Source organism: Medicago sativa, chromosome 3 (genome assembly GCF_051527215.1).
Source record: "Medicago sativa cultivar Bolivia chromosome 3, Bolivia_mono, whole genome shotgun sequence".
In the NCBI taxonomy this organism is placed as follows: Eukaryota; Viridiplantae; Streptophyta; class Magnoliopsida; order Fabales; family Fabaceae; genus Medicago; species Medicago sativa.
Genome location: NC_140751.1, coordinates 61,752,220 through 61,779,530, shown reverse-complemented (window position 1 = coordinate 61,779,530; position 27,311 = coordinate 61,752,220). Strand labels below are relative to the sequence as shown.

Here is a 27,311-nt window from a genome sequence, read left to right as displayed (position 1 = left end):
TGGGTCGTAGTTGATCCTTTATCTTTTCTTCATCTCTTGTCTCATTTCTCCTCACTGAAATGTATGAAGCTACCCCAAGAAATCAGTTGATATATCGTGTAAGAAAACATAGACGACCACATAGTCGTCTGGTTTGGGTGATTTTAAATGTTTCAAGGTCTTGCATCCAAAAAAACAACAATGAAACAATATTTTGATAAGCTACAATTTGTAACAATTAAACAATATACAAGCTAAAAATTAAGAATTTATTTGAGTATTTTGAAAGAGAAATGCTAAGGATTTTGTGTATTTGCATTTGGTTTGTTAAGTTAGTTGTGCTATAAATGAAAATTACTACGAACCAAATAATTGAGGATGCCATTATTTTAACTACTTTTTAAAGTTACTGTGTGTTAATAATGAGGATGTTGCTATCATGATATATAAGAAGTTATGGACAAACACTACTGTTTTGGTTACATGAGATGATGATTTTTTTATAAATTTGTGGTCATGGTTGATACTTCTGTTCCAGGAAATATTGGCTTGGATCCATAATAGAAATGAGTCTTGGTATCAAATGGATGTTGATAAGCAATAATTTGCAAAACTCTGTTGTGCAGATACGTATACATTAATTTAGCATTTCATTTGCAGTTGCTTAGTGCCATGTGCTTCTAACACTAATTTTTTATGCCTGTACCTTTTACATCATGCTATAAACCGTGCTTATACTACCGAAAAAATTAACAGTGTTTATTCCTCTACCATTATTTTATGATAATCTACATTTTACATCTTTCATTTGACAATGGGTTGTGGAATCAATAACACAAAAGCTTTTGATACTTCGTTAAGGAAGGCCATACAAGTTATTATCTTACAAAGTTTTTTTTTTTTTGCATTGCGAGGAATGTTACTAACATTCATTTTTTTTTGAAGGAACTAACATTCACTTTTTAACACTCTCTCTAGCATTCGCTCATTTATTGGATGAAATCAATGTATATCCCATCATTTTATGGAGGTTCGATTTTCAAAGTGTAAACACGAAATGATTTAAACAAATAAGAAAGTGAATATTAGAGAGGGTATTCAAAAAAGAGAGTTGCTAGTATTACTCATTGCATGTATCTATAGTTTTAAAAAACATTCTCCTTCATGAGTCCAATTTATTTCTCTTTGAAATAGTAATTTATGTAACTATTTTTTGCTGCTTCATATGGATCGAGTTTTGAACTTTTTTATTCTAAATTTGAAAACTCACAACTCTATCCATTCAATGTAACAATGAAACTCTACATTGTGTCGGAGGATAGAGGTAACTCAACTGATGAAAGATAAAAATGTTAATATGTGAACTAATTATTAACATTTGCCCATTCAAAAAAAAAAAAACACACACACACACACTACACATTATAAAATTAAAAAGGTATAAATGCAATTTCGATCCCCTATTTCCAAAATTGTTAATTTTTGATACCTCATTTTCTAAAACCAACATTTTTATCCCCTTAGTTATAAAGTCAACCAAAATTTTAAAACCCCTTCCTCTTTGGATGATGTTACATGTTCATTAATGACGTGGATCTTACATGACATTGCTTACGGTATATCATTTGACACATTATTTCCATTTTTTTTGAGGGAGACACATTATTTCCATGTCATTTTAATTAAATAATAAATTAATTTTGGTTGACTTTATAACTATCAAAATGTTGGTTTTAGAAAATGGGGTATCAAAAGTTAACAATTTTGAAAATATTAACAATTTTGAAAATAGGGGATCAAAATTGCATTTAAGCAATTAAAAATTACAACAAAATAGGGAACATAAGAAAAATTAAGGAAATCAAATTTTCAACATTATTTCTCTTGTGCCTAAAAAAACATTACAACTTTTCTTTTGGAACAAAAGAAACATTACTAATCTTTTAGCTAGAATGCAATATTACAAATGTTATTTTCTTGTGATAATAACCAATAACTAGAACTTCATCCACTTTTCCACTCGAGCTTTCCAACCCTTTTTGCACCTGTGATCTGCCAAATGTTAGTAGTATTACACTAAACTGGGAGACTAAGCCCAAGAAAACAAAATAATTTGACAACCCTCTTCCCTAATCTTATACATGACTAAAAATTATATGCATTTGATCTGAACATAAACCAAATACACATAATAATTTGTTTTTTTGTTGCAAATTTTGGAGACTAGAAGGAGTATGTCATACCAAATTATCTTACAGCTCAATACCCCATTTTGTCATAGATGACAATCATATTGGGATCAATATGTTTTGAGACCATGTTGTGTATGAGAACATAAAAACAGTTATCCCAGATTGATCATTGTAAAAATTAAAAACCTTTTTTTTTTACCATTACTTAATTATGTATCAATCAAGATGAAATTTCAATATGCAAAGTTACCTATGAAATCTTATGGTGACTGCGGCCTATTGCATATATGTCCATGCTTCCAATTCTTCCCACACATGTAACAGAAATTACATCCACACCTGAAAAGACAAAATGAAGTCATTATAATTTTTTTCTTCATTTTCAACGTTATAGAATTAGTAAGTGAAATAATTAAGTATACATAATAATACAACCTGCAGAGAATATGTTCACATCCATGACTTCTCTCAACATAAATAGAGCATGTAGGACATCTCTGCCATGATTCTCTTTTGACTAACTCCAAAAATTTCCTATCATTTTCAACTTCATCTTTCATCTTCACCAGTTTTTTACTATACACATCATTTTTTGAGTCACACCATTTATAGGGATTTGCCTATTTGGTTCCCATAGTAAAGGAGTAAAAAAAGGGGTCAGCGTAACAAAATTGCAGTGGATGTACATAAAAAAATTAAATAGCAGTTAATTTCTTTTTGGGAGAATTAAATAGCAATTAATTATTTAGTGTATAACGATACGTGCGCACAGAATTATGAAACGAGACCCAAACTGATAAACTCCCTAGTAGGATTGTAAACAGCTGACCAGGTCATCAAAGAATATTTTCAAAGTCTAGTCTTACTTTTCGAAACTTTAATTGGAATAAATTATTCAATTTTCGAAACTTTAATTGGAATAAATTATTCAATTTTCTATATAGAGTACTAGTAAATCACCAATTTACTTCATGTTTTTTTATAAGTAATCACCAATTTACTTCATCATTTTCTTGGTAAATTTATTTATATCAGCGGAAAGACAAGCACTAATGTGTCATGTGTCTGTTGATAAGACCGCAAGATCAATGTTTTATCATCGTAATAAAAAATATTGATCCCACGTAGAGTTGTGAATTTCAATGTTACCTTTTTTGTCTCCTAAGGTATACAAATAAAAAGTTTTTTTGGATTTTATAAAATTAATGGTTGAAAATTTGTCTTCAAAATATGAAATGATAAAAAGGCCTTGGAATAATTGTAGTTCATCGTTACAACGAATATTTCAAATCATATTCCTTTCTTTTTCCTTAAAATTGTAAGAATAAGGATGAGATATTCTCTTTTGTATCAATTAATCTATAGCTAGCAATAAAGGAAGTGTTTCACCAACATAACTCCTTATTCTTATGGTTTCCACATTGGTATGACCCATTAGGCCCGAATATTCATTTTCATCACAAACGTCTGTAGGCTTTTGTCGTGCTTCAAACATTTTGTCTAGTTTTATATTTTTAGCAATCTTCCTTCATTCTCATTTATCGGAAGATTGCATAAGTTTTGATTAAGTAAAATAAAGCTATATTTAGGTGAATACATGTTTCTTAACAAAAGAAAGAAATTGTGATTATGGAAAGCTTGTCATAAAACTACTTTCCATGATCCCGAGACTAAAGAAAACTACTCACTCATCATAAGGATGAGATTCCAAAACAAAATAAACAAAGTAAGAAAAAAAAATCAACGGAAAATACAAGTACAATAGTTCTTTGATGGTAAGTGGTGCCAAATCAAAGCAAGACTAAGCCTATTTATAGCAGGCTAGGCACTGATAAAAGAGGATTTATGACTTTCCTCAGCACAGTGGTAAGTATGCCGAATTTTATCAAAAAATAAAATATTGAATCCACAAAGACAACGCTTAGCTCGATTCTTGCTCGTAATGACATATTTTCTGAACTATGTTTTATAAAAGTGTTTTAGTGACATGGATCAAAGTAAACTGAATCAGAATAGATAAAGTTGTGTTGTGATTGAATTTAAATAAATATTCCTCATATGTTTCATCTTAATCGATTGTATACTTTTTATTTATGCCTATATAACTCCACCCATCCTTCAATGTGTGTCTCCTGCTAAGGTTAACAACGCGAAATCCATTTATCATTTAACGTTCGATGATTTGGGGTAAAATAATCGATTGTTTCAATGACATAAGCTCAGATAGTTATACATTGATATAGACCTACCCATTAGCTCTAGTGTGATAACACCTATATATAATTTAAATCGTGTCCTTTTAGATAGTCAGGCCGACTAGGCTCAAACTAAATCAAAAGATCAATTGTGGAATATTACATCAGCGACAAAGCATTAAGAATATATTTAAACTAAAGATTATATTGAGTGCAAACATCATATAAAAATAGGCAGATTAAAAGTACTACATATATTCCTAGCTATTTACATTCAATCTTAACAAAAGAGAATTTAGTTAACCATGAGATGCATAACTAACATAAGAGAGTTGATAGATGTTAGAGACGCATCAACAAGCTTGATTCAAAGCTTCCTAAACCTCCAATGGTGACTCATGCTCTCTGTCCTCTTTCTCTCTCTATTTTGGTTCGTTTTTACACCTCTATTTATAGGAGAAGTAAGGATCGCCTAGCGAATCGAGGTTTTCTTATTTGGAAGGAAAAATCAGTTGTCTTCAGATATTTTCTTAAACAACATTAGTTCGCTTAGCAGACCAAATCTCGCTTAGCAAACCACCTTTGGTTTTTCCTTCTGGAACTCTTTGTTTTGGCCCACTTTCACCTTGCTTATCTCGCCCAGTGAATCGAGTTTTCATTAGATGTCTTTGTGGTGCTCTAGCTTGGCTTCTGATGCGCGTGCTTGCTTTCTTTTGGTCCGTATTGGTGTAGTCATGCTCAAAACCTATAAAAAAAGGTATGGGAAATGGACGTAATGGCTTTCTGGCAATGTTTACAAATATAAACGATATTTATATCAAATTTGGGGGGGGGGGGGGGGGGGGTTATACTGAATTACTATCAAAACAAGTCGATAGGTGCTATGGAAAATAAAAGTAATTTGACAGTTATCAGGCACCACTGAATTCATGTACATTTATATATTTACAAACTGAAGACTAGCATTTACACGATGATCTTTCTAGTGTCAAATGAAAAACCACGAAACTGAAATCATCAAGATTACGGTTGTAGACACTCACTACGACTGGTCGTAACAAATTTAAGTTTTTTGGTTCGATCACTTGTCTTCCTTCATCATTTTGTGACGGTTTCAGAACTAAAATGTTACAAAATCTGAAGTGTTGCTAAGGTAAAATCCAGCTCTTGATCATTGAAAGTGGATTGGCTTTAATGTTGACTTGATCAACAAGGCTTCACAAATTGTACTATTACTTCATATATCTCTTGTATTTACTTATTTATTCAAAACAAAAGAAAATGTAGTAAAATTTAAATAAAACTCAAGTAAGAATACTAATTCATTAAAATTAACATAGCTAAAAATACTATAAATTATTGAGTAATCAACCGCCTATTCGATTTTTTATTACGTTTAATTGTATATCAACATTTTTTTTTTTGACAAGGATTGTATATCAACATTATTAACATTTAATTTTATATATACTGCATATGACACTCAAATAATTTTGGTAAACAAGATCAAAATAAGTTCCATTTTTTCACTAAAAAAAATGCCCCGTCTTAGAACTTCTACATATGCACAACTTGTATGGTCTCCTTATTCTTATATTATCCTTTTCATGCATTTGTGAAATAACTTTAGTTTTAATGCTAGGTTCGATAACTCAACTAGTTTGAGTAAATGTTGAGTTAAGGTTTAACGGAGTTGGAAATCTTAGATTCAAATTTGGGTAAATGAGAAAAATTGCTAGCCTAACATCTACTCTCCATTTCTTTTAGGTGTTGTTTTAGAAAAGTACACGTAAATTAAAGAAGTGGATTTTTGGAGTTTTTTCTTATTATATCCTCATTTTAATGCATCAATGAATTCATTTTTTTTCTTGCACACACTCTTTTTGCGATAAATTTGATTTGTTATCTTTCTCCCAAACATACAATTGCTAGTTACTCTCTCTCTCTCTCTCTCTCTCTCTCTCTCTCTCTCTCTCTCTCTCTCTCTCTCTCTCTCTCTCTAATAAATCCCTATTTTTGTTTCATACACACTTTATCTCTCTTCCATAACAAGCAATTGTCAATAGTCTAAATGTTGTTTGTAAAGCAAAATAAAATAAAAGTTTTCCATTAGAATTAATCTTTTATTTTGCACTTGAATTTTTTTAACAATGTTACTGATCTTATTTTCAATATTTTAAATATTCATAGAACCATTGTTATATGTAAAAGTAACAAAATATTGTTTCAGAGAAATTTAAATTTGCAGATAATAAAAAAACAAACTTTGTTTAAAAAAATAAACTTGAATTTTTCAAATAGTTAACACTAATTAGTTTTATTAAAAAAAGCAAGTATGAGTAATTTACAAATTGTATCCTTAAAAACATCAGAACAATAATTAAATAAAAACACAAAATTCATAATCAAATGACACTTAAAAAAGAATGTAATTACTAACATTGACCTTGCATTATACCGAGAGAAAAAAAAAGCATCAACCATTGCAAAAAAATGACACTTACAAAAAGATCTGAGGGGGTAATTACTAACATTGACCTTGCATTATACCAAGAAAAAAGCATCACCCATTGCAAAAAAATAAAATAAAATAAAACATTTCGATTCTATAGTCTTATAAACTCATTTGACTAAAAAGAGCAGGTTTGATGACCACAACTTTGTCACGAGCTTATATCTTGTTTGTGTTAGCTTATATCATTTTTTAATAAGCTAATCCAAATGGTTTATAGCCTATCATAATCCTTATTTATTAATTTGATTAGGTCTGCAGCAACTTAACCTAATAATTTCCTCTAAAATGCTGCAATAGGTTAGCAACAATTTAACTTAACAAATTCCATCTAAAATGCAGTGCACCAATATTTAACCTAACAAACTAGACTTTTGACCCGTGCGACGCACGGGTCTTGTTGACTAACATGTAATAATTGTTAAACATCAAAAATTGACTTGTAATAATTGTTTTAAATTTCTACTAACATGAAAAACAAAGTCACTTCAATTAATAGAATTTCAAAATTGCACGTACATCTCTAAAATGAATAATTACACTTTGATATTTACTAAAAGTAATAATGTATTTTTCCAACCAAATACATATCATATCTGCATATATAGAATTTAATAATAGAAGAGATCTTATACAATGTATTAATTATTTTGAAGATGTGTGCTTGGTTGAAGAGCTGTGTAATTTACCATGGTTTAGGTTTTTTTTTGTTGAAAGAAACACGGTTTAGGGTTTACTATATATAGCCGAGTTTGCATGGAAATTAGGGTAGCCGAGTTTGCATGGAAATTAGGGTATTCTGTTTGTAAACGTATTAAATAAGTGTACAACAACTTGCAAAAAAAAAAGTATTAGGTTAAATGAGCGGGAAAATATTAGGTTAAATTGCTGCAGACCTAACAAAATTAATAAATAAGGATAACCTAATACAACAAATGAGAGGAAAAATTTTAGGTTAAATTGCTGCATACATAACAAAATTAATAAATAAGGATTCCCTCTACAAAGCAGCAATCCCTAATATTTCTCCTCACTGATGAGTTTTTCATTTCTATCATGTTGTGTCATCGTTTATATATATCTATTGTTTCTGTAGACTTTATTTTTTTTTTGAAAGTTGTTGTACACTTATTCAACACGTTTACAAACAGAATACCCTAATTTCCATCCAAACTCGGTTACCCTAATTTCCATGCAAACTCGGCTATATATAGCAAACCCTAAACCGTGTTTCTCTAAACAAAAAACCCTAAACCGTGGTAAATTACACAAACAACAGAAGAATCATATATTTTGATATTTTGATTTTTGCAAATGGAAGGACGTGACCTTACAACCTTCCTCTCATACCACTGCTTAACTGGTATTCTAATTTAACATGCTTAACTGCTCAACCGTCTTATGCATATTCTGATAAGACCCGTGCGTCGCACGGGTCAAAAGTCTAATTTATATCAAATTTACCCTTGTAATTTTAATTGAAAAAAATTAAATATTCATTAAACATATCACTTTTATGTCATTTCATATTTATATGGTAGTTTAACCGCTAAGTTTACCAAACACTATAGATTCAATCAGATTGATTATCCGTTATAAGCTAACTTATTAGCTATTCGTTGTATTTTAATAAACACAACCTATATCTTTTCAAAATATGTTACACTTCCAGTAAAAATAAAAAAAGTGTATGTTATTGATTATTTTTTCATTGGTATGTTGGAATAATAGTCAAGCTAAAATTTGAAGTTGGTCTTTTGCGTTTTAAAAATGTTGAGTTGGTCTCATACATTAACGTAAGTTTGTCATTTCTGTCAAATTTTGAGTTAACTATTCCTAAAACTATTTACTTGACAATGTTTCCGACGGAAATTTGACTAAAAAGACTAATTTATTGCAACGTTAATAACGTAAAAAAATTTAAAGGTAGGGACTAACTTAAAAATTAAAATAAATGTTAGAACTCAGCATGAAATGTAGCCTAATACTTATAGATCTCTGTAGCAAAAATACTTGGATTTTTTTATACGCATATGGAGTGGAATAGTTATGTATGATCAACATATCAATGAAAATAAATACCAAAATGATAAATTCACTCCACATTTCACGTTGTACCTATCTTAAATACTTAAGTCGACTAACTGTAACATTAAATCATATCACCGTTACCATAATCACTGCTAAAAAAAAAGAAGAAAAAATAGAGAAAAAAGAAAGTTTGCAACATTGATATGCTCTTTTAGCTAGAATGTCATGTACCAAATTTTCTTTCCTAACAGCTAGAACTTTCTGCATAGTTGCCATGCGTGCTTCCTAACCCAAATGTTCTCTGTATTAAGCACTGTACACATAAACAAAGAATCAGTTTAAACATTAACAAGGCTAATCAGAAAACATGTAGCAAACCCGTCTCTATTTATATAGAGATTGAATTGTACGTTGTAGATCCATAAATGTTTAGTTTGTGATTTTTATTTAAGTGAGTATGTCACTATGTCTTTATTTTAAATGTATACTATATAGGATTACATGCTTTCTTAAATATTTTTGATTAGATGTACATAACAAGGTTGAGTAGGTTTACGTGCCTTTTTATAATGCCTTATTATTTGGCTACTAGTATTTGGACCCGTGTGATGCACGGGAAGTTGATTATTTCATTGATTAATAAATGTGATTATTCCATTTCTAATTTTATCTCATCTAGTCTTACCACACATCCAACACAACATTCTCATCTTCGCACACTTACTTTATTCTCGTGTTGGTTCATAACAGCCAATACTCTGTTCCATAAAACATCCTTGTTCTGACAATTGTCTGATATTTTTTCACTTCAACTTAAACAACACATTTGTATCACAAAAAAAACTTGAGGCTCTTCTCCATTTCAACCATCAAATTGAATACAATAATTTACATCTGCTTTTATTTCTCTGTTATTTTGTATTATAAACCCAAGATTTTTTTGTTGAAATAATGAACCCAAGATTTTTAAAATGTGTAACTTGTATGACATGATCTCCAATTTTCACCTTTAAGGTCGAACTACTTCGTCTTTTGCTGAAATTACATTACATATACTATGTCTTGTTTCTACTCAAACAAAAGTCTTACGCTTCTAAGATTTGTCTTGAAGTCTCCAACATCCCATTCAAATCCTCCCTCGACTCTCCAATTAAGACTACATCATCTACAAAACCCGTACATCTTTGTGCTAGCTATTGGATGTGTTTTGTAAGTACATCCAAAAGTAATGTAAAAAGATAAGGGATTAGGGTTGACCCTTAGTCCAATTCTTGTTATGAAAAAATCATTGTTAATGCTTCCAAAAGACAATAAAACCCCCAAAGAAATTTTGACTTCAACAACATTTTTTGCTCCAAAAAGTTGTCTAAGAGACATAAAAACTTTTATAAATAAGATACGCAATTATTTTCTAAAAAATAGAGAAACGACAAAAAATTAGGAAAGAAATGTGCAACAACATTTTTTGCTCCAAAAAGTTGTCTAAGAGACTTAAGAACTTTTATAAATAAGATACACGATCATTTTCTAAAAATATAAAGAACAGAAAAATAAGGAAGAAAATTTGCAACAACTTTTTTGACTCCAAAAAGTTGTCTAAGAGACTTAAGAACATTTATAAATAAGATAACTTGTTAATGAGTTTCCTAAAAAAAAAATGAAAAACTTAATATCCATTGACTATTGCCAAACAAATCATCCCAATACTTTATGTCTGTTTTCACCACATAAATGTGCCTAAGAAAAACAGAACCAACTAAATAGAAAACTTGAAATTTCCTGCTCTCCATTGTCAAATATTACAAGCATACAACTAATCCATACAGCTAACACAGAATTTAGCAATTGACATGTTCAAGAAGTTTACATGTCTAGTATGAAAAACTTCCATATTCACATAACAATGTAAGATTAAATATGTTTATTTAAAATAAAATATCGACCATTCCAGTTCCTACATAAACTTTATCCAATTTTAATCTCTATTTTAAAACTCTTTACAAAAAGTAGATATTTCTAGTTTCTTTAGGACTAAAAAAGCAGTCCCTTATAAGGTAGGAAATGCACTTGAAAGTACATGATTTTTTATATATAGAATAAAAATAGTCCCATATTAAACTAGGTGATTGAGTTCAAGTGGTTAACGAGCTCAATTTGGAACAATTGGCTAGCTATTCATACCTCACAAATGAACCCCTGATTATCAGGTCCCCTTTCCCTTGAGAAGCGGAGAGTATACATCATTTTCTATCCAAAAAGGTCGTGTATCAAACTAGGCGAAGGAGATCTCCTTATTAGGTACGGGTTATAACATTCATGTGGTTTTGAGAGGGATTTGACAGGGTGAGGGATCTTAAGTGGAAAAGGAATCTTCGTGATTTTGAGAGAGTTGCTTCATAGAGTCTTATCTTCTCTAAAAGTGTATATTTTTTGTTATGGAACAATGATTCGTTTAACGTTTATTCGATGAGGATAGCTTATAGGTCCATTCATAGAAAAGCTAGTGAGGTGGATGAGAGGTCGAAAGAATTTGTGCAGCTTCTTTCAAAGGGGTGTGAGTCTTGGTCTCATATAAAAGTAAAGGTTTTATCTTGGCAGCTACTTCAGGATAGGATTCAGAATCTCCGTAATCTCTTATCTAGGAGGATTATAGTTGACCATGAGGGTATTTCTTGTGTTTTCTACAATGAGCATGTAGACTCGGTTTGCCACATTTGTTTTTATAGATGTCCTTATTTTAGACGAAGAGCGGTGTCATGTGCTTAGGTGGTTAGGGTGAGAGTCTTCTACGTATTCTGTTAGACTTGGATGACGAAAAAAGGAGGTTAGGTTTGTTATTTGTTTTTTTTTTGAAGGAAGGAGGTTAAGTTTGTTATTAATTTGGAAAAGTATTGTTGTGTGGTCCTTATGGAGATCTCATAATGCTCACATATTTTTGGAGCAGGAGACGTTTGTGCTCCACTTGGTGGATATAGTTAAATTTATCTCTTGAAAGTATTATTGTCAAAATCCCGACTTAAACCCTAAAATCCAGGATTTTGCGACGTTCTTCACCTTCAACGACCCAAATCAATAGTAGAATCCTAAAATAGGCAAAATCCATAGATTTTGATTGCGATTTTACGATTTCTTATAAACTAAGTCATTTAGGACTATATACCATTTCTAACAAATATTTAGTATTTTTTTGTTGGTAAAATCAATCGATTTTGATTGCCATTTTACGATTCCTTATATCGATTCTACAAAAGTAGTTGAATAAAATCCTTCAATTTTAGTTGCGATTTTACTCTTCTCTTTTGACCTGATGCAAAACCCCGATTTTGACAACCTTGCTTGAAAGTGATATTTAGGAAAGCATTTCGGTCCACATGTTCCTTCTATGAGTGAGATTATTAACCCATTTTATGCTGGCACATATAGTGTCATGTGGCAGATTTGTCTAAGGGTTGGTTTACTGTGAGGTTCTAGTTCTATTCTTAGCTTTCCTCCTAATAGGCTAAGGTTCGGTGTTCCTAATAAAAGGATAGATGGCATTTTGGTGTTATGTTTTAGTCTCGCTCATTTTTTTACTAGGAAGGGATTTTTTTTTTGTTACTATTCTACCATTCATCTTCTATTATTTCAGTTCATTGCTTATTAAAATTAATTTTAATTCTACATGCAAAGAGTTTCATAGTTACCGTGAATGTTATAATCTAGGTGTATCGCACTTTCCTTCATGAATCCCCTCCTTACCACACTTGTAGCAGAATTTACATCCACACCTGAAAAGAAAAAAATGGAGTAATCACAATCCATTTTTCATCAATAAAATAATCTAATTATAATAAACTATACATTTTTTTTTTTTGGTACATAAAACTATACATATTCAATTAAAGTTAAATTACTGAAAATGATCAAGGGTGCTTCTAAACATTCTTTATATAAATTTGGTAATGTGAGGCTAAAAATAGAACATTTTCATATTTGGTAGAAGTTTATAAAAATTATTTATTTTTAATTCTTAGGAATTAAATTTACACACAACTTCTTAAATTTTTTAATCCATGTTTAGAGGTTGTGAATTCTTTTATTCCCATGAGTATAACACAACTATTAATAACTATGAATTTTCTCAAGCACACAAATTTACCAAACACATTTGTGGATGATTCCTAAAAACTAATTTGAGAATAAATTTCAGAGATGGTAAGATATATAACCTGCATGACATGTGTTTACATCCACTAGCTCTCTGGACATGCATAGAGCATTTGGGACATCTCTGCCATTTTTTACTTTTAGCCAACTCCAAAAACTTCCTATCCAACTGGTATTCATCTTGGCATGTTTTCTGAAATTCCTGACAATTCATACCTGTGTGCCATGGAACTTTACATTGTGCACAGAATGGCCTGTGACACGAAGGGCATTCACAACATTCACAACTTGTAACACCCTCTTCCCCATCATTCACCAACAAAAGAGAACAATTTTCGTAAGGGCAATAAATTTTTTGGTTCTGATCAATATTAGACTCACAAATAGCAGATTCCCAATCAACAACGAATTTTTTCGGAAAAATTGATTGAAAATGTTCTGGTTTCAGTTCAACAAAGCATTCTGGATCTGGACAGTTCACTTTCACCACTCTTTCTTTTCTTTGAACCATCACATACTTGGATATGCATTTAGTACAAAAGGGATGGCTGCATGAACCGTTTTTGAAAATTTCAGAGTCTAATTTCACAAAAACAAGACATATCCCGCATAAACTAGTGGCTGCTTTCTTTGTCTTTTTTTCCTTTTCATCATCACTGTATTCTGAAAGAGATTTTCTCTTCATTGTGTTTTGTGATCCATTTGCTGAAAGAGATTGATGTTGAGGATTTGTTGTTATTGCTATCCTTGTCTTCTCCTTGTTTTCATCATCGTGGTCTTCTGAAAGAGATGTTTTCACTGAGTCCAGTTTTCCATTTGCTGAAGGGGAAATAGGGAAAGAAGACATGGGGATTGTTAAGGATGGGAGATAAGAAGCAAAAGCAAGTGGAAGCAGGTTAGGGTTTGAACAATATGAATACTGCCCTTCAGGTTAGGTTATATAAAGGAAACTGTTGACTACTTTTTTTAGGTTATATAAAGGAAACTGTTGACTACTCTTTTTATTTTTCTTTTTTTCGGGATATTGTTATGGTAGAAATTACCCTTATCTATTTTGTTGGAAGCAGTGGCGGTAGGCTCCCCCCACTTTAAATTATTTTTTTTACATAGGAAAAGACCAAAGCACCCCTCATATTGTTTGATATTTTCAGTCTGGCACCCCCCACTCTCACACCTCCTAAGCTCAGTCTCTCTCTTCGTGAACCAATCTCCCTCCTGCGATTCAACCGCGATTTTCGAAAGAAACTGCACTCACAACACAACAATCAAAATGACAACATCTCTCTCTCTCTCTCTCTCTCTCTCTCAACCGCGATTCAACATGTCTCAGAGTCTCTCTCGCTGCTTGAACAGTGAAAGGGTCATTTTTAAATATGTTATTAATCTACTGATATACACACACTATAATAAAATCATATTCCAGCAAAATTTCATAATTATCGTCGATTAAACCCATATTCTTCTTAATTTTATTAGTCCAATCGTCATTTTGCAAAATAAAAAACGAATTTATTCATATTTTGAAATTTGTTTTGTTTATCTTACCAGCCTAAATAATTCCCTATATATCGTCATTTTGCAAATTTATAACTTCCAAACCTAACTAATTAAATTTTTTTCGTTTATCACTTCCAAGCTTAAAACTAATTACCTATATTTTGCAAATCAAAAAGCCAATTTGTTTCCTCGATCTTTCTTCTTCTTATCATCCGATTCCCTCTATTTTATTTATTTAATTATTTTTTTTATCTTATCGCTTCAAAGCCTATACATAATTCCTTATATTTGTAAATAAGAAATAAAAAAAGTCAATTTGTTTCCTCATTTGTATCCTTATTATCTGATTCCTTTAATTTAGTTTAATTAATTATTTTAGTTTATCACTTTCGAGCCTAAAACTAACCTTATATTTGTAAATAAGAAATAAAAAAAGTCAATTTGTTTCCTCATTTGTATCCTTATTATCTGATTCCTTTAATTTAGTTTAATTAATTATTTTAGTTTATCACTTTCGTGCCTAAAACTAATTCACTATATTTTGAAAATAAGAAAGATAATTTTTTTTTCTAAAATCGGATTCTTATTATTTTTTAAATCTCCCAAAATATCCCCGGCTAGACTTCTAATATCACAAATTTGGTGGACTTCATGGTCAATTTACGATTAAATAATAAGGAAAAGCAAGAAATATACTACGCATAGATATAGGAAAACAATTTATTCAATTTTTTTTAAAACAAGAGTGTAAGGCACACTGACCAATTTCATTAACAAGAAGATGGAAACATACAAAAGATAAGATGGGATTAAACACTAACCTACTCAAAAGGTAGTGAATCTATAGTTGGGAATTCCAAACATGTTTCTGACTACTTCACTTCTAATTGCACTAGGGTGATCATTCCACCAAACAAAACCAGTGACATGTAATCCTGTGTTTTTCAAACTATCTGCATAGGAGTTACCTTCCCTGAATATATGAGTGATCATAAGCAACATAGATTTTCTCTGGCCAAACATCGAGCCAATTTCTTTGATTTGCAATTTCTATAGCAAACATTGCACCAAAAGTACTTTCAACTATAAATGTAGAGTCAATGTGCAAGTTTCGAGCAAAGCAACCTACAATGAAGCGAAAAGAGTTTCTAAAAGTTCTACCACAAGCTTCTTTCAAAGGGTTTTTAACCACAACTCCATCAGTGTTTACCTAGCCAGTTGGTTATTGGAGGATGCCATAGCACTTCCTTGATGGTTGGAGCTTTGGGTGGATATATGTTGATCTTAAGAGCCTTTAAGATCACAAATTTTTTCATATTCACGGCAGAAGTTTTTGATGTCTTGTTTCCATAGAGAGTTGTGCTTGAGATGATGATGTTTATCGCTGGCTTCCAAGCAATCTTTTTGTTCTGGTATCTTCCTTGATTCCTAGCAAATCATATTTATCATACCCCATTTTTGACCCATTTCGGCATGGATGTTACTTTAAAGTACCTCATTAAGTTAGTTCCGAAGGCGGTATTTTTAAGTTTTTTATTATCTTTTATTATTATTATTTCTTTTTTATTTATTTTTGTTTTTAGTTTATTTTATTTTATTAAATTGTTTTATTTTTTATTATTTTATTTATTTCTTTAGTACGTTTTATTATTTTATTTATTTCTTAAGAGCCTTTAAGATCACAAATTTTGTCATATTCACGACAAAAGTGTTTGATGTTTTGTTTTCATAGAGAGTTGTGCGTGAGATGATGATGTTTATTGCTGGCTTCCAAGCAATCTTTTTGTTCTGGTATCTTCCTCGATTCCTTACAAATCATATTTGTCATACCCCATTTTTGACCCATTTCGACAGAGAGGTTACTTTAAAGTACCTCATTAAGTTAGTTCTGAAGGCAACAATTTTAAGTTTTTTATTATCTTTTATTATTATTATTATTATTATTATTATTATTATTATTATTATTATTATTATTATTATTATTATTATTATTATTATTATTATTTCTTTCTTATTTCTTTTTGTTTTTAGTTTATTTTATTTTTTTAACTTGTTTTATTTTTTATTATTTTATTTATTTCTTTATTACGTTTTTACTTTTTTTTTAATTTAATTTAATTATGTTTTTATTTTATTTTATCCAAAAGGCCCAATGTCCAGTTTGTCCTTATTTTGTCCAGATAGGTAGGGGCAAAATCGTCCAAATGCATTATGTACTTTGGAATTTTTTCTAGAAATGGCCAGATCACCCAAAACCCTAATTTTCATCAGTACAATAACACCAAATTGGTCCAAAATTCCCACTATATAAGAACAACCAGAATCATTCATTGGGAGAATTCCAAGAAACCCTAAATTACAACAATCACAAAAAACAGCAGCCAACAAACTCTGGAATTTCCTGAAACAACAAATCCACCAAGAACAACAAACTACCTCAAGAATATTTTCCAAAAATAGCCTCAAACCACACAACACATAATCAAAAATCACAGAAGGCCAACATCCAAACCACAAAAATCCATTCAAAACTCCATCAAACACAAACCTCATAAACCATCTCAAACCAAACAAAATCGGCCAACAAGCAACCAAACAACACCAAGGTCGAACCATATAACATAAACCAACACCCCTCTTTAAGAAAAAGAAACCGATTTAAAAAAAAAAAAGAAATAAGGTGGGTTTTTGTACGGTGTTTATTTTAGATCTAGGAGACTTGAAGTTTTTTTAAAAAATTTTGTTTGAAAAAGAAGAAAGAGAAGGAGAAAGGATGTTTAAAAGTGTAAGAATTTTTTTAAAAAGAAGTATTTTTTAATTCCGGCAAGGCGGCGCCGCCCTCTTGGGCTGGCCACCACCGTGCCAGAATTTATTCTCCAGCTGAGTAAGAAACGGAGAGAGGGAGGACCTTCCCTCTCTAGAAGTAGAGTTAGAGAGAGAAGGGGATTGCAAAAATGAAGTGGAAGTGCAGTTTTGGGTATTTATACCCCATCCTTTTAATCATGCATGCGCTAGCTTACACTTTTACCATGCATCTCCATCATTCCTGGCTCTTAGATCTGGATCATACGATCCAGATTCTTTCTTTTGAGCCCATTTTCGATTTGCTCTAAACCCATTCCCTCTTCTTTTTTAATTTTTTTTGCTTACACACACGCACCCTTTTATTTCTACACCGCTTTTTCTTTATTTTTTTTCTTTCATTTTATTATTTCCGCACCCCTTCGATCAATTTTAATCATATTTAGACTTTTATTTCTTCATTTAAAATCAATCAAATCCACTTTACTTTTGCCACTTCGGCATTTTACCTTTAAAATCAATCAAAAAAATCACTCGGCTTTTTACCCCGAACTACGTGATTTTGATCCCTCTTTGGTTACGTAGGCAAAAGATTTTGTCTTTCCAGATCAACAAAAATACAAAAACGTTTTCTTTCTTTCTTTATTTACGCTTAACTTTTTTTTACAAGCAAGCAATCAATTTAGCACAAGATAAATAAAAACAAGAGGTTCCTATAGAGTACTATAGACGTTTAGGGTGCTAATACATTTCCTTAACGTAACCAACCCCCGAACCTTTAATCTCTAAAAATTAGGGTTTATTCGAACTTTTCCCCTTTTCATTGGAAAAAATAAAAGCTCGGTGGTGAACTAAAATTACGAGTCAACGCTAACTAATAGCTTGATATCCGAAAATCACGGCGACAATATTGTACTGAGGATGTTGTTTAAGTAGGCATTGATGGCTACTTTACATTGAGGGGTCCAGCTTCTATCACATATCTTCCAAATATCCTCAATGGTAGTGAACTGCAAAGAATTGTTTAGAATATTTTCTAACCAGGACAAAAGGTTGACAACATAACTGCATTGAAAGAATAGGTGGAAATTTGATTCAGATTGTGTTGAATAGTTACTAAACGTGGAAGCAAGATTGCTCCCTCTCTCCATTATCTTATCGTATGTTGGCATTCTATCATGCATGATTCTCCATAAAATAAAAGATTTTGAAGGAGGGATATCAGAGATCTAAATGGTTTTGGCCCAATGGAGTCTTTGTACAGGAGTGGTTTTGTGCATGTTTGCTTCCTTGAGGGACAAGTTACATGTGATGGTCCATTTGCACACTACTTTGTCTTCCAAATGAACATGAGGGATGGTAACACATGTTGAATAATTTGATAAAGCTGAGGGAAAACTTGTTGGTTTATATGAACTTTTGGAGATTCACACATATCAAGTTCACACATATCATAATTTATTAAGTTTAGAGATTCAAATTCTAAAAACACTGATTTATATGAACTTTTGGTTCATTTATGTTGAGTGCAAAAAATAAAATTTTCTAGTCATATAACTTTGGAATTAAGTGTAAGTTACTCAATTTTAAAATTAAACGCTTGTTCACATGATAAATTTTGACATGTCAAATATTAAAATCACACAACTTATAAAATAGAAGGAGAATTTCATTTTGTACATAGCATCAAAGGTGCGGTCTTTTCCCACAAGCACTACTAAAAAAACTGTGTTTTCGGACGGAAAAGTGTTTGAATGAACTAAATTTAATTTTTCGGACAGAATTGGGACAATTAAGAATGCATGGTGCACAAGTCTCTTTTAAGTCTGAGTTAACTCAGTCTTGTTCAGTAGAAACCTGAAATTCAAATTCTTTCTTATTTTTGGAGCATGCATGACGTCTTAGAGAGAAATATTCTTTTTGAACGTGAATTGCAACTTCATATCTCCAATCCCAATGTAAGAAGAATCTAACAACACTTTCTTATTCTCAGTGGTAGCATATAATTTTGAACATATCATACTCATAGCGAATATGGAACGAGGCGCAAATGTTTATCCATTAATTAATGTCTTAATTCACCAACTAGATTGATCTAACTAGTCATCCGTGAATTTCTTTTCAATCAAGTTACGTCATGAAGCAACAATTTACTTGTTCATATACTTGCGGGACATATGATATGGTTTCCCACAATTGTATTAAATAAATTGTGAACTAACAGTGTCATTTCTTGATGGTGGTGACTGATTTTCATTTAAGACCATTTTGGGGTTCTTATTCTGTTGGCAGTTATAGCTACTTATTCATAGTACGATTTTAATTTTTGAAAATAAATTTCAAACAGCTTCAAAGTCGCATATGTGAATTTGTTAGTGTTGTTGTTATAACAACAAACACTCGATCGTGTTCAGTATAGAGATGTATTTCGATAGCCTTTTTTTATCCTTCTTGTATTTAGGTTAAATAAAATTCGAGTTAGTAATTTCTTCGGTAGATATGGCAGAAGGAGACGTCTTAAAATTGCTGTTTTTGGATTTCCAAACTGTTGTATTTGGACTTCCAAATTCTATTTTGAAAAAGAATATCTACCAAAGTTGTTACTAGGTTGAGTCACGACCAGGGCGCTCTCTTTAAGACATTACGTGGCACTGCCCAAAATTGTGGAAGGCAGACTATCAACCACGCCGCCTCCAGGATAAAACAAGTCTAGCTACAATTGTGAGGTTGACTACTGCACTGTAGAAAACCATTCGAGATTTACGCCTCCAATATGGTACTAAGACCACTCTTTAATATTGAAACCACTCTAATATGGTACTGTGACCACTCTATTATGGTGTTAAGACCACTCAAACACGGTGTTACCACCATTCTAATCTTTAAGTTCTCCAAAATATCAATATGGCATAATGACTACTCAAATATGGTGATACCACCATTCTGACTTTTTAACTTCTCCAAAAGTAGAGAAATTTCGAAAGAATATTTATATATTGTTAAGATCATTCTTAATTCCAATGTGACATTAATATTCCAAAAGGGACTATGATCTTAAAGTTACTCTTTATTCCAAATGGACATAAATTATCGAAGGGACTATACTGTTAAGCCATTATTAATTTTGAAGGGACGTTATAACCGAAAAAGTACTATGGTCTTAAGAACACTCTTAATTCCGAAGGGACAAGAAAAGGAGATGAGGAGAAAAATAGCTCGTTAACACAAGCTGGAGAGAGAAGAGAGAAAGAGTTCTCGATAGCTCAATAGAACTCTGGTGTAATTTTTGAACTGAGTGGAGTCCTCTATTTTGTAACTGTTTTAGCTAAAATTGTGGCAACAGTTACTCTAATGGAACACTTGTGGATAAGATTGAAAAGAAACAAATCCAGAAAAGTAAAGGAAACAAACTCATTAGATATGAATGAAGGAAAGATATTGTAACATCCCAGACGACTTTAAGCATTGTCGACTGAGATGTTACAAACGGTATCAGAGCAGACTTCTCCCAGTACGGTGTGGTTCGGGGACGAACCAAGCGGAAGCTGGTGGGCATGTAACACCCACGGCTGACGAGGGCAGGGGAGTGATCGCCGGTGCACAAGGCATGACAATGAGCGGCTCCTGACAGCTTATAGAGAAACCGAATCACATCGGAATGAGAGGGATCCTGAGGTCGTGTAGGTATGGGACTACATGGTTAAGGGAAAGCATATAAGAATTGTTTGGTACTACCTATATCAACAAGATGCATCTTCTTTTCGGTAGCTCATTCCATAAGAACTCCACAGTTAAGCGTGCTTGACTTGGAGCAATTTTGGGATGGGTGACCTACCGGGAAGTTTCCCGGTAAGCGTGCGAGTGAGGACAAAACACGCTGAAAAGACTCGTGTTGGTTTGTGAGGTCAGTCGGCAATCCTGAAAGCAGTCTGGGATGTTACAGATATGGAGTCTGGGATGTTACAGATATGGAATTAAGTTAAATTCTTATTCTTATCTCTTATCGCAACCAACATAAGCTAAATTTATGGGAAGTGACATCCACAAACAAAAATAATAATAACTATTACTTTTATCATTATCAAGTATTTAAAAATAAATACCACAATTTAAAAACTACTAATGTGTGTGTTCTATTGAGTATTGCTATTGTGCACGACTAATTAATAGCACGACTCACACACAACACGGCTTAACTTTTGTTGAAATTAAATTTTAACTAAAATAAATTTTTAAAACCAAAAAGAGTAACTTGTTGAATACAAATCGTGTGCATTATTACACGACAACAATTGCCGTGGTATTAAGCATAATTCGTGTTCTATTTTATGTGGGACCCCCACTCTCTGTTTTTTAAATTCCCATCACACTTGCTCGAAGTCTTATTTCTTAGCGATTAATCCTCCAATTTCCTTCCAACTTCACATAAATGTTCCAACAACTCTCTGTAGCAAAAATATCAATGGAAACGTTATGTATGATCAACATATCAATGGAATATAAGTAACTTAATGATAAATTCATTCCACATTTCTAGCTGTATCACTTTGAAATACATAAGTCGACTAACTGTAACTTAAAACATATCAACATTAGCATATAAAATTTAAAAATCACTGCTAAAAAAGAGAAGAAAAAATAGAGAGAAAAGAAAGTTTGCAACATTGATGTGTTTTAGCTAGAATGTCATGTACCAAATTTTCTTTCCCATCAGCTAGAACTTTCTGCATAGTTGCCATGCGTGCTTCCTAACCCAAATGTTCTGTTTTAAGTACTGTACACATGAACAAAGAATCAGTTTAAACATTAACCAGTCTAATCAGAAAACATGTATCAAACCCCTCTTCTCTTTACAAGGCCAAAACAGAACCATTGTAATACTCAATGTAAATAAAGAGATTGAATTGTACTTTGTAGATTCATAAACGTTTAGTTTGTGATCTTTATTAGAGGGAGTATGTCACTATGTCTTTAATTTTAGAGGTAATACTATTTAGGATTACATGCTTTCTTAAATCTTGTTGATTTGATGTACATAACAAGGTTGAGTAGGTTTACGTGCCTTCTTATATTGCCTTATTATTTGGCTATAACTTGTTAATAGTTTCCTAAAAAAAAATGAAAAACTTAATGTCTATTGACTATTGCCAAACAAATCATCCCAACACTTTATACTACATTTGTTTTCACCACATAAACGTGAATAAGAAAAACAGAACCAATCAATACCCAATAAAAAACTTGAAATTTCCTGCTCCATTGTCATACAATACAAGCATAGAACTTATCCATACACCTAACAATATAAGATTAAATATGTTTATTTCAAATAATATTGCGACCATTCCAGTTCTTACATAAACTTTATCCAATTTTAATCTCTATTTTTATAACTCTTTACAAAAATTAGATATTTCTCGTTTCTTTAGGACTAAAAAAGTAGTCCCTTATAAGGTAGGAAATGCACTTGAAAGTACATGATTTTTTATATATAGAATAAAAATAGCTCCTTATTAAACAAAGTGATTGAGCTCAAGTGGTTAACGAGCTCGATTGGGAACAATTCTTGGTTAGGCTAGATATGCATACTTCATGGATGAACTCCTGATTATCAAACCCCCCTTCCCTTGAGAACTGGAGAGTAGACATCATATTCTATCTAAAAAGGCCGTGTATCAAACTAGTCAAAGGAGATCTCCTTATTAGATATGGGTTAGCCAAAGTCTATTGATTGGTTCTCTAATAGTATCTCCATAAAGGTTAGAGATGGTCGGTCTAAAGATTTTTAGAATGATCCCTGTTGAATGTTATTTCTTTGAGGATTTGTTTCCCTAGGCTAGTTTAGAGTTCAATCCAAAAAGAAGCTAAAGTTATATATATGTGGGTGAGGGATAGTGTAGTATAGTATTGAATGTATCTATGTAAATAAAAATATAATCAATTTAATATTTATATACAAAATTCTACAAACGTGTAGAAAATATGTTTTTACCCTTCTCCACTTAAGATCCCTCACCCACACAAACCCCCCTAATCATATATATTACTTTAGCTTCTTTTTGGATAGAACCCTAAACTAGCCTAGGGAAACAAATCCTCAAAGAAATGCAAAGATGGTTTGGTTTGAAAAATATATATAAAAAAAAAACTCATTTTCTTTGTTCCAAATTATAAGTAAAAAACATCAACTTTTATCATATTAATTTAATTATGTTGTTTCAAAAAATTATCTTTTCCAAAGAAAAATTAAATGCAAAGTGCATTCAATTTGCTCTCTCTTTTATTTTCTCAATAGCCAATAACCATTGAAAATTGTTTTTACATCTTCCGATAAAACTTATTTCAAGGATAACACAAAAAACTATGTTGCAAACTACTATGTTTTAGTTTTCTTAATAAGTGCGATTTTTTTTTTTATAACATGGGATGGAGGGAGTACTATGAAATAACTTCAAAAAAACAACAAAAAAAAGTGCAACAATTACACCAGTTTAAGCTATTAACTTTATTTTCTTACCAAATAATGTTACTAGGTTGCAACTTTCATATTCGATTACATTCATGTTAAAAGATCAACTAAAATAAGAAAATTGAAAATAGTAAAAAAAAAAAATCAAAATTCAAAGTGAGAAAGCAAAGTTATGTTATAATCTAGTGTAGTGATTTTGGCAAATAAAAAGTCAGAATAAATAACTTCAAGTAATATAATATAGGAGAAACAAAGATGCTGACAAAAATATGAAGGTGAGAAAAAACACAAGAAGGGGGGTTGAATTGTGTTTTTGGAAAATTCTTCGTTTCTCCTAAAAACTGAACACACTGATCAGAAGCTAAGTGAGACAGCTTCTGAAGTGATAATCAGAATCTAAATGCAGCGGAATAAATCAGAGAGAGAGAAGAAGAACGACACAAAGCAATTATACTGGTTCCTTCCACAATCCGGAAGTAGTCCAGTCCCCCTTGCACTTCCAAGGAGATTTCACTATGAGTAATATCTGATTACAAATGCTCAAGCACACAAGCAAGAGACTTCCAATGCTCAAGCACACAAGCAAGAGACTTCCAATGCTCAAGCACACAAGCAAGAGACTTCCTTTGCTCAAGAACACAATCAAGAGACTTCCTGCTCAAGCACAACTGCAAGAGACTTCCTAACTAAACAAAATTACACAGAAAATTGTTTAAGGTTGAACACTTGATATACAATCAGAGGTGCTCACAATACAAATCAGATACAGACTCAATGGACTTAAGAATTTCTAAGATATGACTTTGAGACACAGAAATTCTAAGTGAATGCAGAACAATTTCAGCAGAGGTTTGGTACTTGTGAAAATCTTTTTGAGTCTTTCGTTCAGCGTTCTTGCATTACCAATTCTCTAGGTCTTCACTCCTTTATATAGAGGTGTGAAAGAGACGTTGTGAAATTGCCAGCACACCAAAGAGTCGTTGTTGAAGCTTGATCTTTCACCAATGATCTTTTGCCTGATTTGGTTGTTGTCCTATGAAGAACCAATTTGAAATCCATTCCTTATCCAAAGGAACATCTATGCAGGCGAGACCGTATTCTGGAGCTGTTTTCTTGTCTTGAAGTGCAGACACAAAACAGAGTAGTGGAGAACGTGGTTGTACAATTCGTACAAAGTACAATGTCAACGCTTTCGTCCAAATTGCAAACACATGCCTTCAAACACCTTTGAAATGACCGTTGCAAACTCCACTAATCCTTTGTTTGTGTTTTCGAATCCAATAGACAGCTTTTGCATTGATGATTCTTCAATTCTTGATTCTTTGCAAATCCAGTTGATATTCAGCTTCTGGTGAAATGGCTTCTGATGAGGCAGCTTCTGATGATGCAGCTTCTGATGAGATGACTTCTGCAGCTTCTGATGATGCAGCTTCTGATGATGTGACTTCTGGACCTCTTGTCTTCAGGAGCACTATTCTTCAGGAGCAGCTTACTTCAGGAGCGCTATTTCTTCAGGAGCAGCTTGACTTCAGGAGCGCTTTTTCTTTAGGAGCAAGTTGCCTTCAGGAGCGTCCAAGCTTCAAATTTTTGTTGTTTCCATAGCTCTTTATTTGCTCATTCAGAACCAATGATGATGTAACTTTATAATTATGGTCCTGTACACTTGAACAAATATTAGCTAATCCAATTTACAATTTTTAATACCTTGTTATCATCAAAACTCTTTAAGGTTTATTGTTAAACACATTTTGTTCCAACAATCTCCCCCTTTTTGATGATGACAAACAAAAGTATTTAAAATTGATCAATTGTTGTTAATCTAATTAACAAGTTGACTTTGGGGTTCTGAGGTTTGTAAGCTCAGAATCTGAGGTTTGTAAGCTCAAACTCCCCCTGAGTCTGATAGTCTTTAAGGTGAGGTTTGTAAGCTCCCCCTAAGTTCTATCCAGGTTAATTAAATTCATTTTGCGCGCAATAATTATTATCAGAGCTTAAAAGCAAAACTGAATCAATGAAAGAATTTACTTATAGATAAGAAGAATGGTTCAATTAACTTTACTTGAATTTTGATACTCCTTCGTTCATTCATAGCTTATACCAATAAGGTAAAAACATAGAAGTTTTTCAAAAATTTCAAATGCCATTAATGGGGCTCAGAGCCTTTAAATACTTGTCACATATACTCCCCCTTTTGTCATTATCAAAAAAAATTAAAAAAAATCTAAGCACAAAATACAAAAAGATATGAGAAAAACTCAAACGTGAGAGAGTATACTAAGCAATGAACTAAATAAATCAGAGCAAAAATCATGTATATTCAATTGTCAGAAGCAGCTAAACAGTCAGAATCAGTAAGCATTCAGAAGCAAAGAGAATTAAAACAGAATGGTTTCAGAAGCAAGGACTAGGAATTCAAAACAAACAACAAACAAAAAGAAAAACACAAGGGTGTGCAACTAAGTGTTGGTTTGATGTTGTTTCTTCATCTCCTCCATTTCTTCAATCTTCTTCTGCAACAGTTCTTCAAGCTGTTGTTGCCTCTGGAGAAGAGCCTGTTCCCTTTCCTTAGCTTCTTGCTGCTGCTGTGCCATCTGTTTCTTCAGAAGCTTACACAACCTTGCTTCTCTGGTCAAGTAATCCGTTTCTAAAAAGAAAGGCTGGTTTGCCAGGAGCAGTGTAGAACTTCTTATTCTGAGACTCTGATTCAGATGCTCCATTAACTTCCTGACAGAAGCTTCCTTGCTTCTGATGCACTTAGCCCTTAAGCTTTCAATTAGCTCAGTTGCCCGGTTCTGAAGTGATGCCCAGGAGTCTTCATATGCACTTGTGAGATCAATTGTCCTTCGTTGATCCACAAGATTAAGCAATTGACTAAGGATTGTCTGAAGCTCAGAATTGATATATCCAGATTCCAGGATGTTTGTGGGTGGATGTTCAAGGATTTCAAGATCAGAATCACTGATTTCTAAGTCTTGAATAGGGTTAGGAACTGGAATGGTAAGGTGTGTTTGTGTGTTAGAAGATGAGGGCTGGTCAGAATCAATGTGTGTGGTGGAGGTTGAGGCTTGAACATTGACTAGAGAGATGTCAACATCCATGGGAGTTGGTTCAGGAGAGTGTTCAGGTAAAGGTTGAAATTCAGTTTCAGATGGTGGTTGTTGTGGTGAAGTTGATGTTTGAGTGTTGAGTTGGGGGTCAATGGTAGCTGTTGGTGATTGTGGGGGTGTTGTGGGTTTATGTGGTTCAGGTGTTTGTTGATGAGGGTTTTCTGAAACAACATTTTCAGAAGCAGCTGCTTCTGGAGTTGTTTCAGAGGCTTTTTCTGAGGTGGATTTGTCTATGGGTAACTCACCTGAGTAATGGAGAGCAAGATTGTCTAAGACAGAAGTGTCTTCTATTGGTTCAGGTACAGATGTTGAAAAAGGTGAAATGGGGATAGAGGTGACTGGAATCTGAATTACCTGATCTGCAGGGCCAGCTTCAGAAGT

General features: G+C 32.3%; 1 protein-coding gene across 1 annotated transcript; it reads right to left on the bottom strand.

Moving 5' to 3' along the window:
* Window positions 1–1,875: 1,875 nt before the first annotated feature.
* On the bottom strand, window positions 1,876–13,902 carry LOC146938917 (E3 ubiquitin-protein ligase RSL1-like). The gene is made up of 3 exons (XM_085749704.1): window positions 13,118–13,902; window positions 2,422–2,510; window positions 1,876–2,024 (listed from the first exon to the last, which is right to left on the bottom strand). The coding sequence occupies exons 1-2, from the start codon at window positions 13,900–13,902 to the stop codon at window positions 2,432–2,434; spliced, it is 864 nt and encodes a 287-aa protein (XP_085605830.1). The 3' UTR covers window positions 1,876–2,024; window positions 2,422–2,431.
* Window positions 13,903–27,311: the final 13,409 nt, after the last annotated feature.

Excerpts from the sequence above, each read along its gene's own strand:
- LOC146938917 (XM_085749704.1), bottom strand. The coding sequence starts at position 13,902 with ATGTCTTCTTTCCCTATTTCCCCTTCAGCAAATGGAAAACTGGACTCA. Across the intron at positions 2,511-13,117 it reads TGTAAACACATGTCATGCAG|GTGTGGATGTAATTTCTGTT; the intron begins GTTATATATCTT and ends TTGTCTTTTCAG.